Raw genomic sequence first — 17,245 nt, forward strand, 5'->3', positions numbered from 1 at the left:
ATGGTTCGGTATCTAGAAGAAGTCAAATATAAATTACAGGACAGTGAAATTCTTTCTTCTCGGCTTTGGAGGTTGGGGTCAGAGCACAGGGGCAGACATGATACAGCGTCCCTGGAGCTGACAGGGTTAAAGGGCTTGCTCATGGGCCCAACAGTAGCTGCTTGGTGGTGCTGGGGCTTGAACCTCGACCTTCTGATCACCAACCCTGAGCCTTAACCACTAGAGCCGCTAAAGTTTGTTCTTGTTTTGTTTAACAATAAAAGTAGAACATTTTGACATAGTAGTACAGGCATGCAGGCTCTCCTGAGCAAGACGAGACAGTTCCAGGCATCTGGCTGATGATGTCAGAGCCACATAGATTTCACTGTACATCTCCATGGGTAGCATTTGTTGAGGCTGAGGGGCTGCGTGGCTCATTTTTCCATCTGCTACCGAGAACCACAACCTTTACAGCCTTGATTTTCATTCTCTGCACCGTATTAGATTACATTTTTTATTCAAATCAGGACTGTCATGGTCCCAAATCCACCAAATCAAACGAATTTAGAAACCGTGTACTAAATATCTCGTGGAAATGAAGTAATTAAGTGGAAATTTAAATAATCTTTTATTCCAGAGAACATCTAAAAGAAAGCAGAGAGAAATATAGAGCAAACTAAACCAAAGCCAAAGCCGTCTTTAATTCACCCGCGTCAAACACCAGTACAGCTACAGTATGTGTCCTCATTGGTAGGAGTTTAAAAGGAGAATCCTGTGCCAATTCAAGAGGTTTACACCAAAAAAGCATGGCAAAATCTAACAAAGTGTTTATGCCATTTATCCAGCATGCTAAGATTTAACGATGATGCTTCTGATTTTTTGAGATCACTAGTATGCTCATGGTTTACAGGAGACGTAATTCAAAATTTTGTCAAGACATTATGTGAAGAATATTTCCCAAAGCCTTCAGAATGAAGAAGGAATTATTCTTGGACCTTTGTTTTTTCGTCTAACTCAGCCATTTCACTTTTATTTTAAATGTAATCTTCATACAGAATGTTATACAGAAGTTTTTGGTGTTCATTTGGCATTGTCTTCCAAAAATACTACTATTAATAACATTATAATTTTTAAGAATAGATTTAATACATACATATTATATTTATACATTATATAATATTTAAGATAAGGGTTTTTTTTTACATTATTGTTATATTGTATTTTATTTTTATTAGATTATAAGATTTATTAGAGGATTAAATTAGTAGATTTAAATGCTCTTGAGTTGGAAATAAATAAACATACACAAAGTTTATTTTTAAAATGTAATAAAAATACAAAGGACAATCAGGTCTAATATTTACAATAAAGGTTTAATAATAAAAAATTATAAGAATAAAAAATAAGAAGAAGAACAACAACAACAACAATAAGAAGAAGAAGAATAAAAATAAGAATAATAACAATAAGAGTGATTAGTGGGTGGGGCTTTGTTTCCAAATGACCGAAGTTAATTTATCATGTCAAAGATATTTACGAATCTGATATGAAACGTGTGTGTGTGTGTGTGTGTGTGTGTGTGTGTGCGTGCTTACCTTGGCTTGCAAGTGCTCGGGATCACCACTCATGTTCATGATCTCGAAATTGTTTTCCTTGCACAAAAGCATCCAAGTGATTTGGTCGGCATCAGCAGGGTGGATTTCTGCTAACAGTGGAAGCAAGTAATCATCTGTAAAGAGAGAGAGAAAGTGTGTGAGAGTGCGAGAGAGAATAGAAACACAGGCATCCCATCAGGTAGCATGGGTGGTGGGGTTCAGACTCGGACTAAAAACAGGATTTAGCAGATGTTTTTAGTCGACATGTGATGATAAAAGTGGAATAAAATGCTAAGCTGGAGAGCAGAAGTGTATACGAGCCGTGTGTTAGTGTGTGTTAGTGTGAAACTCACAAACCATAGTGATCTGGTCATCTAAATCTGCTGACTCTAGCATATGGATGGTCAGCCTCTTTTGGGGTGGTGGAAATTTGGGTATATCCTGGGAACACAGGATATTATTATTATTATTATTATTATTATTATTATTATTATTATTATTATTATTATTATTATTATTACACAATATAATAATCACACAAATACATTAGTACCGTAATCTATCATACATTTAAGCATGCAGAATATTGTTATTGTTGTGTTTGTGTGGTTTTTGTTGTGTTTTTCGGACCTGAAGTGTAGCCGGAACTGTGACTTCTGAGACGTTCTTAACGTTGTCCTCAGGGACAGTTGTCTCCACAGCTTACAGAGTTTCCTCTGGGGTAGCTGTCTCAGTAGCTTTCACTTCGTCTTCTGGTGCAGTTGTCTCGACTGCTTCCACCCTGTCTTCTGAGGCACTTGTCTCCGCTGTCTCCACAGCTTCCTCAGAGTCCTCTGGGCCAGCTGTTTCAACATTTCACATTGTCTACTGGGGCAGGGGACTCAGCGGCTTGGACCTTCTGTGAGGCAGCAGTGTTGACAATATTTGCGACGTCCTCTGAGGCAGATGCCTCGACAGTTTGGACAGTGTCCTTCGCGCTAGGTGTCTCAACAGCTGGGGTGCTCCTCTTGAACCAGGGAGGCAGCACTGGTTGGCACAGTTTTGGTGGGATGTTGTGCAGTTTTGGTAGGACACTACATAGGCACTTTCTGTTGATGGTGTGGTCGAGCTTCTTGATAAATTTCTTACTGCCCTGGGGCTGGGAACTGGGGCATGCCCCCACCTTGGGCTCCTCGGCCTTGCGTTCCTCCATCTTGGGCTCCTCGGCCCTGCATGCTTCCACCTTGGGCTCCTCTCCCTTGCATGCATCCACCTTGGGCTCCTCTCCCTTGTATGCATCCAACTTGGGCTCCTCGCCCTTGTATGTGTCCACCTTGGGCTCCTCACCCTTGCATGCGTCCACCTTGGGCTCCTCGCCCTTGTATGTGTCCACCTTGGGCTCCTCGCCCTTGCATGCGTCCACCTTGCGTTCCTCCCAAGACCTCCCAAGTACTCGATGGTGCTGTTACACAACAGAGAAGCTGGTCAGTTGGTCACATGACCTCATGACCTCATGTAGAACATTAAGTTAACAAGTTCCAACCCCAATAATGAATCCAGTTCAAAATGGCTCTTAATATTTATAAAGAAAAACTGTATAGGCCTGTACAGGAAACAGACTGAGCTGCAATTAATCCCCAAAAAACATTCACTGACTAAATTTTCAACGCATAGATATTATTATTATTATTATTATTATTATTATTATTATTATTATTATTATTATTATTATTATTATTAGGATAGAAATTCGCCTTAACAGACCAGCCTTGGGGCAGTTCAGATCAGTCTGCTAGCCCTGGGGCCAGATGTTGGACAGTCCTGCTACAGTATATATCATCTGTAGAGTATCTTCTTCTTTTTCCTTATCACGTTGTAGCACAAAGTAAACACTACTGTTACTTCTTAAGCACTGAGATCATAGAAATATGATTATATAGATAATCCAAACACTGACTATGATATTAATTTCTAATATTTTACTGAAAATATTTTACTCATTCTTTCTTTCCATGTGAATGTTAGTAAAGTTAGAGTCGGGTTGCCAGATCTTTTCAGTTTTCTCAGTTTTTACAGCTTTTAATATGATATAATTTTAAAAAATTTTAATATTTACAAAATATTTTAAGCTCCTCAGTGACATGTTTTTTTGTTTTGTTCATATATTATATTATTTATATATATATATATATATATATATATATATATATAGAGAGAGAGAGAGAGAGAGAGATATGTATATATAAAACAAAATCCACATTTAGTTTCACAGATTTTGCTAGAAGAATGTGTGTGTGTGTGTATAAACACCTGTTTACATCTCTAAACTAAGCTCATTTCCACCGGACCGTGCCCTCACCCGAGTCCAGCAATTAACGACATGCACCAAACAACACCTGTTCACCCTAATTAGTTTTCTTTGGCTGTTAGAGTGAGCGAGGGATAAGGGAGAGGTAAAGCAAGTGAGTGAAACTGTGCAGGATGATAGTGAGGAGTGAGGACCGGCTCTCGGGCCGGAGTCTCTCTGAGTGGTGTCCCGTTGCTCCTCCTCCATCATGGTGTGCTGCTGTGGACACGAGTGCTTCATTACAGGCGGAGGAGAAGCGCATGAACTGTTCATCTGCTGGAGTCACTGCAGAGGCATTCATCAGGCTGACACACACACTCTACACACTCATATTAACACATTCTTGTGATATTAATATATTCATTAATACACGGTGACATGCAGTTATGGCAATTCCGAGCATGATGAAACACGACATTCCATAATTTACCCAGAAGGCAGCTAGCTAACTACATTTCCCAGTAGCAGCTTGATTTTCTGAGTTTTTTTTTCTGAGCCTGAAGAGTTAAAGATGTGAAAATGAGTCAAGAAGGAAGGAAGGAAGGAAGGAAGGAAGGGAGGGAGGGAGGGAGGGAGGGAGGAAGGAAGGAAGGAAGGAAGGAAGGGAGGAAAAAGACAGGCAGGAAGGAAGGAAGAGAGTGAGGGAAGGAAGGGTAGACAGGAATAAAGGAACTCATAAAAATAATCAGGAACATTTTAGGCATCATCCTGCGAGGACAGAGTCAGAGTATACCTGTACATACAGAGTACTTTCACAGACAGTAGAAGCTGACTAACATGGCAGGTGGAAGAAAACGTTTTCTGTTGCGTCACGGTCGATCCTGAGCTCAGGTTACTGTCTCTCTGGACTTTCACATGTTCTCCTCATGTCTTCGTGGTGTTTGTGGTTTACCCCCAGCTTCCAGAAACATGCTAGCTGGATCTTCTCGATCAGAATAAAGCAGTTACTGAAAATGAATGAATGAAGGAAGAATGTTATTCTGTGCAATTAATACAGTCAAAATATAGCAAATGATGACTTTGATGATAAATGTTGCTAGCATGAGCGTAAAAATATCTCAATAAGTTATATTTAAGTTCAGAATCTGCAGCTGTCATGTTTTTCAGTCTGATCTGCATTTGTGCGCCTCTTGGTTGCAGATCTAAAGAACCCGGAGTTTGTGACGTTGAGGAACCTGAGTCACGAGAGCTCGGGGGTGTACAGGTGCACAGCCAGCAACGACGTGGGAGAGGAGAACTGTATCATCGAAGTTACTATGCAGTGTGAGTGGACCTGTGTGAGACTCTTTATTGTGTGAGTGGGCGGGGTCAGGGTGTGGTTATGCAGCATATTTTCCGAAAGAAACAAAAGACGATAGTGAGATATCGACTGCTGAAGCAGAACCGAAAACAGGAACTATAAATTCATTAAAAATCTGTCCTGTGTCTTGATTGTCTGTTTGTGTGCAGATGTCCGGGGTGTAGGCGTGGTAGCCGGTGCCGTGGTCGGCGTGTCCTTCGGCGTCCTCCTCATCATCCTCATCATCTGGCTGGTCTTCCGCAAGAAAGAGAAGAAGAAGTATGAGGAGGAGGAGACACCCAATGAGATCAGGTTAGATTACGTCCTTTATCCGATAACCAGTTGTTCAATCTACTGATAGAGTGCCATTAAAAAGTATTTGCCCCTTTCATGATTCTGTTTAGACTCCACAAAGCTGCTAATAATCAAGCCTAGATATGTCTAATCTAACAGAACACTGGGTTGGTTGATTGAGTAACTGAGGGGGCAATTACTTTTTCACGTCCGTCCGCATGTTCTCCTTGTCTCCTTATTATTCACGAGGATCTAAATTTAGTGTTCAATTTAATTTAGTCTTGAATTCAGTGCAAAAGTAAAGGAAAAAATGTCCACAGCTCTGTACTGTATATAGATACCTCCTGGGTCACTGTCCGTATTTATATAATATATTTTTTAATTAATTAATGATTTTAAAACAAAACAAAGAATCAAAAAGAGGTTTTAGCAGAGTAGAGGAGATGTATTTTTACTGGCAGTATAGTCAGGAAACTGCTTGCTTGGCATTGGCTATTGTGAAAAGTCAGCTAGATTTTTATGTGAAACAAACAAACAAGCAAGAAAAAATACAATTTTAATTTAATTCTTTTTATAAACTAATTGTCTAATGTCCACGTCAGCATGGCTGTGTACAATCCTGCCTACACTGTACTGGTGTGTTTAGTTAAATGAGTGTGTGTGTGTGTGTGTGTGTGTGTGTGGCAGCATGTGGATATACAGATCTCAATGAAACCCATCTCTTATACTGCATACTGAGTGGAGTGTTGTGGCAGTAAGTCCTCTCAGTAAGGTGCCCTAATGGATTTAGGAGCATTACTGAAGCTTAGTGCTTCTATTATTCTACAGGTAACATGCTCACAGAGCTCTAAAAGCCAGTTCAGAAAGGTTAAACACTCATTTGGCTTGCTAAAGTCAGCTTTGGGGTGTTGACATTACTAGCCGAGCGTTTCTGCGGAACATCAGATAACATGGCATGGTTGCTAATTTTTTACAGTCGTCTTCAGATTGATAATTAAGACTCTTGTCTAGGGAGAGTGCCCTGAAACACTCGGTTGGGACTGGATCTAGTTTTTATTCATCTGTATAATGTCTGTGATTTTAAACTGATACGAAGTTCTGAAGCTGCGTCCCAAATGACGTACTACACACTATGCACTGTGCATGATTTATCTCAAATAAAAAATAATAATAATTTACTTTGTTATATCCCATTGTCGAACACTAGCCTTGAATTTTTAACATGGCCTAATTTAAAAGATATTCCACAGGAGAGTCGTCGGCCATTTTGAAAATTTTTTTCTAAACCAGTGTTAGCACCTGGTCGCTCCGCCCCTCTTCTATTACATAAGATAAGCTGCGAGTGTTGGGTGCATGAAGTACTTGAGTAAGTGCATGAAAGTACTTGAATTGCACCAATTCTTCACTGTGAACGCATTTCTCACACTATTTAGACGACACAATGGTGTGGAATAGTGCATAAGTATGCGATTTGGGACGTAGCTCTTACACAATGCTGGAGAAAAGCTGTATCAAATTTTCATTCACAGTTCCCCAGTGAACACGCAGGTTCAGTCAGCGGCTAATATAATGCTGACCAGCAAATTTTTTTTTTTACTTCACTTGGCCAACAACCAGAGACAACGACGTCTAATTTGATATGTGTATTTATACAAAAACAACAATCCTATTGATTAATGATTACATATCCACGATGCTGTAGTGAGCGCTGATGTTTTCTGAATCCTGTCACCTGCTGCACCACACATGCACACAGAGGACGTGATATTTATTAGCAGATGTTATCAGGAGAGGAGAAATATTATTAAGTAAGCTATGTGAAAGTCTTAATGGGTAATAACGCACTGAGTTTTCTTTATAGCTTAGCTAATTAGGCTTCAGTTAGCTTTCAGCCTTTTGTAAAGTGTGTCGCTATGACACGTACAGTGGGACCTCGGCATATGAATTAAATTAAGTGGAGTTCTTAAAGTGGAAATTTGTATTGCGAAACAAATTTTCCCATAAGAAATAATGTAAATGCAGATAATCCCAAAAATATGACCAATATTCCCAATACGAAGCGTATGTAAACTGTATGACTGCTTACAAAGAACTGACCCAAGCCAAGTCATTCCATGTCAAGGCTCCTCACAGGAAGTCGTGCCACCAAGCTTGGACTAAAAATAGAACAGAGCATCCACGCCACCAATCTGTCAACAAAAAAACACCTGAAAAATCACCTAGCATTTGAACGCATGCCGAAGGCAACGTGGGTTGACTCTTTCCAAACAGCTTTCACTGGCTGGAAAAAAATCATTAAATTCGTAAACTCACTTCGCTTGGCTTTCCACTGATGCAAGCAGGTTTTGAAAGGCTCTCGGACTACACGCAACTTAGCCGGCATTCGGTTGGGTTTGTTCGTGTGCTGAAAATGCTTCATATGCCGATGCAAATTTCTTGCCAAACTCAAGAAAACTCATAAGGGAGGGCATTCATATGCTGAGGTTCCACTGTATGTGAAAAGTTTCCTTTCTTTTCATTGTTACTCCAGTTGCTTATACATCTAAAAATACCGCACCACTGTGTCACACTGTATGTTTGTCGTCTGGTCCTATAGGGAGGATGCGGAGGCTCCCAAAGCCAAGCTTGTTAAACCCAACTCGCTGTCATCCTCTCGCTCGGGCAGCTCTCGCTCCGGTGCCTCGTCCACTCAGTCCATGGTGCACAACACCGCTCCCCGCAGCCAGCGACCCCGACCTCCTGCCATCTGCGCCCTCAAGGAGAATGGTCAACCCCCGGAGTTCTTGCAGTCCTCTCCAGAACCGCCTACTACCCCCAAATTCAGGCTGCCTAACCCATCGGTGGGTCTCACTGTCCCCACTACAGGGGTCCTGATGCCGCCGCAGAGCAAAGCCTTTCAGACTGTGTAGGGGAGAAAAAAAAGATCCAGCAACATCCCTGGACAGGAAACACACACTGACTCGTCCAACTGCAGATATGTCAACTAATGCAACTACCGTGTAAAAAAAAAAAAAAAATTAACAAGCATAAGAAGAAGAATTAATACTATAAAAACTAAAATCTAAATGAATGCATACATGAAAAATTTTTAAGTGCTTGCCCGCCCGCTGCTGAACTGTACAGAGACAAAAACATTTCCCTGTCACTCCTTATTGCTCTTTCTCTGTCTCTTCATCTTGCGCTCTCTGCCTGTCTGAAGTTACCTTATGTTATTTTTATCACTTTATTGGGGGTTTTTTTTCCGACTTTGGAAGCATATTGAGCGACGAGGTGGAAAGATTTGCCCCAAGTGATGCTTTATTTATTTATTGAAAGTGAAGGGGCAGAGAAAGCCAGGGCAAACTGAGTTTATGAAATATCAGGGATGACGGGGGGGAAAAAATGAAAGAAGAAAAGGAAAGCGTTGAAAACAGCAGATTGACGCTCGTCTCGCAGAAAAGACCGGAAAGATCGTCACTGGACCTTTCCTGTGCGAAAGGATGAGAGACACAGAGAGAGGAGAGTCAATTAAATTTGCAATTCTGCTAATTCCCAGAATGCAATGCAGGCAGTTTTCAGAATAAAAGGCATTTCCAGTGACCACACACACTGCAGCACAAAAAGAAAACGGATGATTTATTCATAATAGTTGCCAATTATTCACTTTTTACATGTTTAACATACAACACTGTGGGACAAATTCAGCTATTTCACATATAATGTATGTATCTGTGTATGTTCGGAGTCCTGTAATGGACTTGGTGTCCCATCCAGGGGCCTCGATCCCAGAGTTCCAATTATAGTCTCTCAATATGCCATAACCTTGACCAAAGTGGTTACTGGATATCGATGAATGAATGAAAGAATTCTTTTTATTTTACATCTATACACATAACATCAGTGTCCTGCCCTCATGCTCACTCAACACTTTTCTTTTCCTCTCATTGCTTTATTTTGCATTATTTACCAAATAACTGTTAGGAAATCTGAAATAGGGAAAAAAAAAAAGGCGGAAGTACTCCTGAATGTCTTTTTAACCGATATAGCCATTACTTGTATTTTTGTTTCCTTCCTAGAATATCCAATGGTACTATTCTAGCACTTGAGGCACAAATAACTGAATATACAGTAACATCACACTGATGTGGATAAGAACTCGCTTATCTACAGCACCGGTGCGCATCAAGGTTCTCCTGTAGGACCTTTCCAAATGTGCTGTAACAGGACAGCTGCCTCTTTGTGTCAGCGACTCATCAGGTTCTCGGGACAGCGCTGCCACGGGGCCGGTCATTATCCTCATCCCGGAGTCCTTCTGAACCACGTAGGTGCATCTGAACACACAAGTAGCCTATTTTGTGTGCCTTTGAGATTTTTCCTTTATCTATCCAGAGCACCTCCTGACCCCTTTTTTGTAAGCCCGGGCCCTGTGCAGACTGGACAACGAGGATGGAATGATGAGGCTGGACAATGAGGCGGTTCCTTCTTTTCATCTAGATCTAGTGTACAGTACACGCAATGTTTTATATTGTACATATGAATAGTTATACACACACGATATCCTTTTACATCAACGAGCGGCGGTCAAGATCAGCAGACATAGATACTGTAAATGAATACTAAAGCATTTTTAAGGACTATTAAGGAGATCAGTCGACTCTGGGAGCTAATAGAACTAGTCTCCTTGTTATAAATAGCAGCATCTCCCTCTCACTGTCTGTATAGACTCGTTAGAATCCATATCGAGACTTCATCTGGACATTTCAAATCATTTTTGCATTCAATTATGGCTGAGGCGATTTTAACAAAAGGCACAAAGCGGCTCTGTGGAAATACGGGCGAGGATTTGGGTCCTAAAGCAAGTCAGAGGTGACAGCGGAGAGGAAAAATAACAGATAAGGATGAGGAAGAAAGCTTGAGAGGAAGCAGACTCAAAAGGAGACAGTCCTGTTTGGGGTGAAACTGGATAGTGGGATTATACAGTAAATCATTACACTATTGTTCTCTATGCTTTGTCAGGGATTTTTTTTTGTTTCATTCTTTCTGTTTATTCTCAAATTTCTGGTAGAATTGAACCATAAAATCAATTCTACAGACCCCCTCAGTAGAGATTTAGTTCATGAGCATTATTTAAATGTGATCAGTAATATTTTGTTTAACAGAACACATTCAATCCCAGCTAACAATATTAATATGCAGGGGTGGAAAACACTTGTATTAATTTTTCATAATTTTTCCTTGTTATTATACTTAAGTGTTATTAAATTACTTCTTACTCCTTACATTTTTACTTCAACCTTTAAGGTACTCCTTATAGAGCATAGTCCTGTGTGTGTTTCAATATGCTACTGTCATGCAAGCAAACACTCAAGATGAGGCATCTCCTTCAAATCATGAACTTTAAAACAAATTTTGAGGTAAATTTTGTAAATTTGATAAGCATGAGCTGTCTGTATTTAACTCATTTACTTTGCTAATGTCAGGTTTGACTAGCATGGAGTCCAGTAGCTAGCATAACTAGCCAGACATCAAGTCCAGTTTTGGCACAGGCTAAAAATGATTTATTTACATGATATTTTCTTATTAATTTGCAACACAATGTGGCATCAGTCACATACACAGAGATTAAATCATTTTTGTAAAACAGTGTAGTAACTTTAAAATAAAAATAAAAGCAACCTAAATCCTAAAAGTTAGGTTTAACATTACCTTCAAAATATTGGCCTAATTTTATTAGGAAATATCTATTTTTATTTATTTATTTTTTTATTTTTATTATTACATTTTTTTTGGCTGGATACCAGATTTGAAATCTGGTATCCAGATTTGGTATCCAGAATGATCTTGAAATGATCATTTCCCACTCAGTACAAAATAGAAATTCTCACTCAGTTCATTTTCCACCCCTGTTTATATCTTTCTTACAGGTTTATATTGATATTTCTTTTATGGAAAAAAAAAAAAAATATATATATATATATATATATATATATATATATATATATATATAACTCCAGTTCCATCCTGACCCTGAGCAGGATAAAGCTCTTACTGATGATTTATGAGCTTGAGTTTGGATATTTGAATTAAAGCCAAGGGACCAATCCAGTCCAGTCCAGTACAGACTATAAGAAAGACCTTAATAATAAAATCATAAACTTAATGCTAAGAGTTAAGCTAATGGTGGGTTGTGATTTATAATTACATATCTAAGTAACTAAATTTAAAAAATCACATCTCACCCCCCAACCCAACCCCCCAAACCACCACCACGTTGAGAGGCAGTGTTTTAATTCAGTCCGACTGCATCTTTAATCATCCCTGTAGAGCTGTGTATGTAATCCAGCAGATTGCTCTTCTAAACTTGATTTCACATCTTCCTGTAACCTTTCTCCATAATTGTATAACACACACACACACAGTAGTCTTCCTTTTATATATGGCTACACACTTGGCTAAACAATCTCTCTCTCTCTCTCACACACACACACACACAGAGTAGTCTTACTTTTATACAAGGCCACACACTTGGTCGAAGAATATCTATCTCTCTCTCGCACATACACACACACACACACACGTGTACTTGCTTCCAATTTAAGCGAGTGCTTGCAGCACGGTGTTGCAAGGTGCAGTGGCATCACTAAGTGTGATGGATGTGCTGTCAGCAGGGTGGAGGATGAAGGATGGAGCTGAGCCAGCAGGGAACACGGGCAAGGCGCTGCGTAGCTTTAACCCCACTCTACTACACCACATACACACATCAAACCGCTCCTCACGACAAAGTGTGTGTTTCTCTGAACCACCAACGTCCCTCTCTGTGGGCCCAGCTCATCATCTGTTTATGGTACCATTTATGAGTGTGTGTGTGTGTGTGTGTGTGGGTGAGTGCTGTCTCTGCACCAGCCCTCGGACCCGAGGAAATGAAAACAAGCTGTCCTCCAGCTGTTCTTCTCATCGGACTCTCTGGGTCTCAGGTGGCATTTCAGCCAGTTTATAAGCCTCGGTGCCCAGCGGCTCTACATTTTCACACTCCCTCACTCGTCTGAGCATCAGGAGCTGTCACGCAAACTCCAAACTGGCTCGAGTGGTCTTTAACATCGTCTTTGACATCATCATCATCATGTCATGGAGCCAGTGGGGTTTTGAAAAGACACTCAACAGTGCTATTTTTTAAGAAAGAGAAGTGATTACACCCTGACTGTCGTGCTACAACCCAACACTCGTGCTAATTAGTAGTGTACAGCAGTAACTTTAAAGCTGGCGTACTTGGGCCATTATTACAGCTTGGTTTAGTGAGTTTAATCCAAAGACTGCCATTGTTGAACCTTTTGTCTACTCAGTGATGATTTCTAGATCAATTTGAGGAACTAAATGATCTGAGCTGGTTTGTGCTGCCTCCTGGGAGAACCCTTCACAGTGGCTAATGTTGATATCTTTTGTTCCCTCAGAAATGAGGAACATTTCAGACATCTGGGGGGAAAAAACCCCAAAAACGTTTCCTTCCAAATCCACTGCGAGATGCTCCGCCTACCTGTACATTTCTAACCTAATATCTTTCTCTTTTATTGAAACATTAGATCAAATTTGTCTGCTGTCATCCGTACAGAGCGTACAAGTGCTCTACTTTGTTATAATGATGATGATGATGTTGATAATAAAGATGATGAGGATGATAATGACAGCACAGGAGCATCAGCATCTGATCACAACCTATATTTGATTTTGATTATACTATATACCTCTTCTCGATGGCATCATGATCAAACTATGAGAGTCACACTTCTTTAGTCAGACTGAAAGACTTTACCTTTGCGTATTCCTTGCACAGCGTGATCTTTGCCGGAAGACACTAAGACACCAAGGCCAAGTTAGAACGTAGCTTGTTAGCGATATCTGATGGGTTTTCCCAGACCACCACATATTTGGCAGCAAATGTGTTTTATTTCATTCTTTCGTTAAAACAGTCCATTCAGGGTGATGGAACTCGTAATGCTGTAATACTATGATAATACAAAGAAGCTTTCCCTCTATTAAAGGAAGATGAAGATTAAATATATATGGTTTATGGAGCAGATACTGGGTTCGCTTTGCTCATGGTGTTTCCTTTAGTTCAGAGTCAGCTGTCTCTCTGAGTTCCTTCGATTCATTTTCTGTTCATCACAGACTTCAGGATTTGTGCAGACTGTAGATGAGGGAGAGTAGACTTCGTTAAAAAAATTTTTTTGTGTCCTTCAGCATTATTTTTTTCTCTCCATTTGTTTTCAAAGCGATCCGTTCCTGTAAATAAATCCGTCACGAGTTTAAAAAATGTATATTTTTACGGATTCTGAGATATTACTACTTCCTTTGCAAATAAAATATTCAACGAGTTCTTTTGCCTCTTGTGTCGTGTGAATCTGTTTAAGAATAAACGTCACCTTGGACCATAACCTTCGATGAAAAGCTGAAGTTCCAGCACAGAGGAAGCCATTTTGGTTCCTGTAATTTAATTCCAGCTATTATGTCAACACTTTGTGAGTAAAATCATCAGACGGTGATAACGTTAAAGCGTTTCTGCTTCACTTGATTCAAATTACTTTCCCAATGTGCCGCATGGTTCGGCTCGTTCCCTCGGCCTGTTTAACGCCTGGGTTCAAAATGCTGGTTTATTTTATTGCACCGGTGAATCATTCAGCGTCATTTAGACGAGAGGAAAATGAGTTCATTCAAATGGCACTCAACACCAAACAGCCCATTTCAATACATAAATGAATAAATAAATAAATAAATAAATGCACTTGCCATGATATGAGACAAATTATTGCTTTGTAACAGCTACGAGGCCAGATGGTGCCTTGAAATAAAATTGGACAAGCTTAGAATAATAATAAACGTTCATAGCGGCTTTTCTCTTCCTTATATATCATATCATTGTCGACATCGTCGTTTTATGCTGCTCTGATGTGATAAGTGATTACACCATAGAGCTGGCTACAGGTTACTTATTGTTACACAATAGTGCCTCCTATTGTACATAAAGAGTAAATGCTGGCTTAAAGACAAAAACATTTTTAACATTAGAACATTATTATCTTTTTATTTATATGGAGTATATCTGGATAGCAATTTTGAAATAATGGATAAATGATTTGAAAAGTATGTTGGATGTCAGTGTCCAAATATCTAGATAATTGATACCGTATGTTGAAGGTTTATGTAAGAACAAGTTTCCTGAACGTTTAAGGGAGGAGTCTCCAGGGACAGGTGAGACTGTTCCTATAGGTTTTCCACCACATGAAAGTCTTCAGAATAAACGTTCTTATGTTTGGGGTTTTATTTATTATTTGTTTATTTGTCTCTTGGTTGTTTGTTTGTTTTTTTGTTGGTTTTTTTTTTTTTTTAGAATATGCCTTTTTTGATATCATTTAATATCAAGACAAATCAATAAAAATAAAATATTTGTATCAAGACAAATAAATAAAATAAAAATAAAAATAAAAATAAAATAAAATAAAATAAAATAAAATAAAATAAAATAAAATAAAATAAAATAAAATAAAATAAAATAAAAATACAAGGTACTTCCATAATGGGAAAACCATAATTCACATAAATTTAAAAATCACTTCAAAAAAGCATGAAGTGCTGTGCTGAGTTTGGTAAAGGTAGATTGAAAGGTTTAGTATTTATTTATTTATTTTAAATGGAAGTCAATTGCCTTTTTGAAAATCTATAATCTGAAAACCATAATTCCACACTTTTTAAAATGTTAAGAGTCATAATAATAAGAAGAATAAGAATAAGAAGAAGAAGAAGAAGAAGCTGCAGAAACAAATGCTGACTTTGTGAAGCCAACCTGATGAGCACATGCTCATCTTCTTTCATATCATGATACTGAAAAACAAACATGTTTCAAGCTTAGAAATTCCAGTTTAATGCTCAGTGGGTGCAAAACCTTTACATTTTCTCAAATCAAGATACAGTGTGCACTTTTATAGTCCTTCTCCCCCCCCCATGATGCATTGGGGTGAAACGAGCACTGCATTATGACCCACATGTAAAGCACATTTCACTGTCTGAAGAGCAGACTCATTACGACACAGTTCATAAAAGCCAAGCGGAGAGTTTTGATGGTCTGCTATTTTTAACGTCTTCTAAACAGAAGGAACATTTCAAGCTTAGTATTACAACACGAAGCTCTTAAAATCTCTGGTGTTGGAGACATGTGTTTAATGAGTCGTTTTATATGGGGTTTAGGGCGAGGGTCAGGTTTATAGATGGAGTTGATCAGAGACGGTTCCACCAACTGGAGTGGTGGAGAGACTCTTTCCCCTGGAAATCCATGATTACCCTTTGACCTAATTGACGCAAAAATCTATACTTCTGAGACTAAAAAGGCTTTCAGAAAAACAATCATTTAAGAGAATGAATTAAGGAATAAAATATGTGTAGGTAAACTGTTATGGGGTGGTGTGATGTGGCCTAATATAAAGCAGAGTGTTGTTACCACCCTGAGGTTTAATTATTTTTAAGTAAAAGCAGGTAGAAACGACTTCCCTGTAGTACCACAGCTGACCACTAGGGGGCTTTTTGTTCTCCACTGGGATGCTAAGCAAGTTAAACTCACCCAGGCCAAGCACACAGCAGTAAGTATTTAGACAAGTATTTAAACCAAATTAAAAAAGATTTTTCTAATAATAATATTTTATGCACATTATGTCTAGGTTGTAGCGTTCTGCTAAGTTATACTTGGAGTCAGCAGCAGGTTGAACGGTAAGTGGGTATAATACGATTCTTCTGATATTCTCTGTTTAATAGTTGTGTAAACTTAACAGTCACCTTTTCTGAATTAATTCCAAAACAAGAAGATAAAAACTGTAGCTCTTAAACAAAACCCACAAAATTAAGCGAATATATAAGTCTTAACTTTTTGAAAAAGCTTGCTAAAGATTTAACCAATCAGCGTCGAGATTTGTAAACGGACCCCGTCACGTGTGCGCTCACCGCCTCGTTAGCGCAGTAGGTAGCGCGTCAGTCTCATAATCTGAAGGTCGTGAGTTCGATCCTCACACGGGGCAAGAGGTTTTTTTTTTTATACATTTATTTCCACTTTATTATTTTTTTACAGCTTGATAAATATTTACACATCTGTTGAATCCCTTCTGTCAATACTGTATCTAATAACATTCAGTGACAACGCAGGCATTATATGATTCCTGTAGTTGCAGAAATTGGATCTTTATCACGTTACCTGTATTGTTTTTTTTTTGTTTTGGTTTTTTTCCCTGTTTCAGCAATGCACTAAATAAAAACACATCTGTTTTTCAGCACGATCTATTGTAGTGCTTCTGATCCCTGCCAAGAGAATCGATTTGCTCGGGTAATCTTATCATGTCCACATTGAGAATGTACAATTACATTTTCAGCTCAGTTATTGATTGGAAACAGCAGCATACACGTGTAAATGTTAAAGCCTGGTTTTCAAAATCATCTTTTCAAGGCACTCACTGTGAGATATCGATTATTCTCGATAGTGCAGCATTAGATCTGATCGTCTAAACTTAAGCTTCATGGCACAGATAGATTTAGCTGTTTAACTGATTTGATATGTTTTGCTCTAGGGAGACTGATGGATCGGAGTGGGACTGCGCTTTCCTGGAACAAAATGTCGAATATCATACCTCAGCATGGACCGCTCACAGTTTATGTGATAAAGCTTTCAAGGCACATTACTTTTTTAAATGTCCTCCCGAGTGTGAGCGGAAATTAGCGGTTTGATTATCAGGCTGTGGTGCAGCATGGTGGCTTAGTGGT

At 39.1% G+C, this 17,245-nt stretch overlaps 1 protein-coding gene and 1 non-coding gene across 2 annotated transcripts in view; both read left to right on the forward strand.

The window, feature by feature from the left end:
* Positions 1–11,397, forward strand: part of clmpb (CXADR like membrane protein b) — an 86,987-nt gene extending 75,590 nt beyond the window's left edge. The window contains exons 5-7 of the mRNA XM_058388105.1: positions 5,041–5,163; positions 5,350–5,491; positions 8,070–11,397. Of these exons, the coding sequence (XP_058244088.1) occupies positions 5,041–5,163; positions 5,350–5,491; positions 8,070–8,382 (578 nt within the window). The 3' untranslated portion in view covers positions 8,383–11,397. The remainder of the gene's footprint in view (positions 1–5,040; positions 5,164–5,349; positions 5,492–8,069) is intronic.
* Positions 11,398–16,436: 5,039 nt separating this feature from the next.
* trnam-cau (transfer RNA methionine (anticodon CAU)) lies at positions 16,437–16,509 on the forward strand. Its single transcript has one exon. It is a non-coding gene; the product is annotated as a tRNA-Met (tRNA).
* Positions 16,510–17,245: the final 736 nt, after the last annotated feature.

This window comes from Hemibagrus wyckioides, linkage group LG04 (genome assembly GCF_019097595.1).
Source record: "Hemibagrus wyckioides isolate EC202008001 linkage group LG04, SWU_Hwy_1.0, whole genome shotgun sequence".
NCBI lineage: Eukaryota > Metazoa > Chordata > Actinopteri > Siluriformes > Bagridae > Hemibagrus > Hemibagrus wyckioides.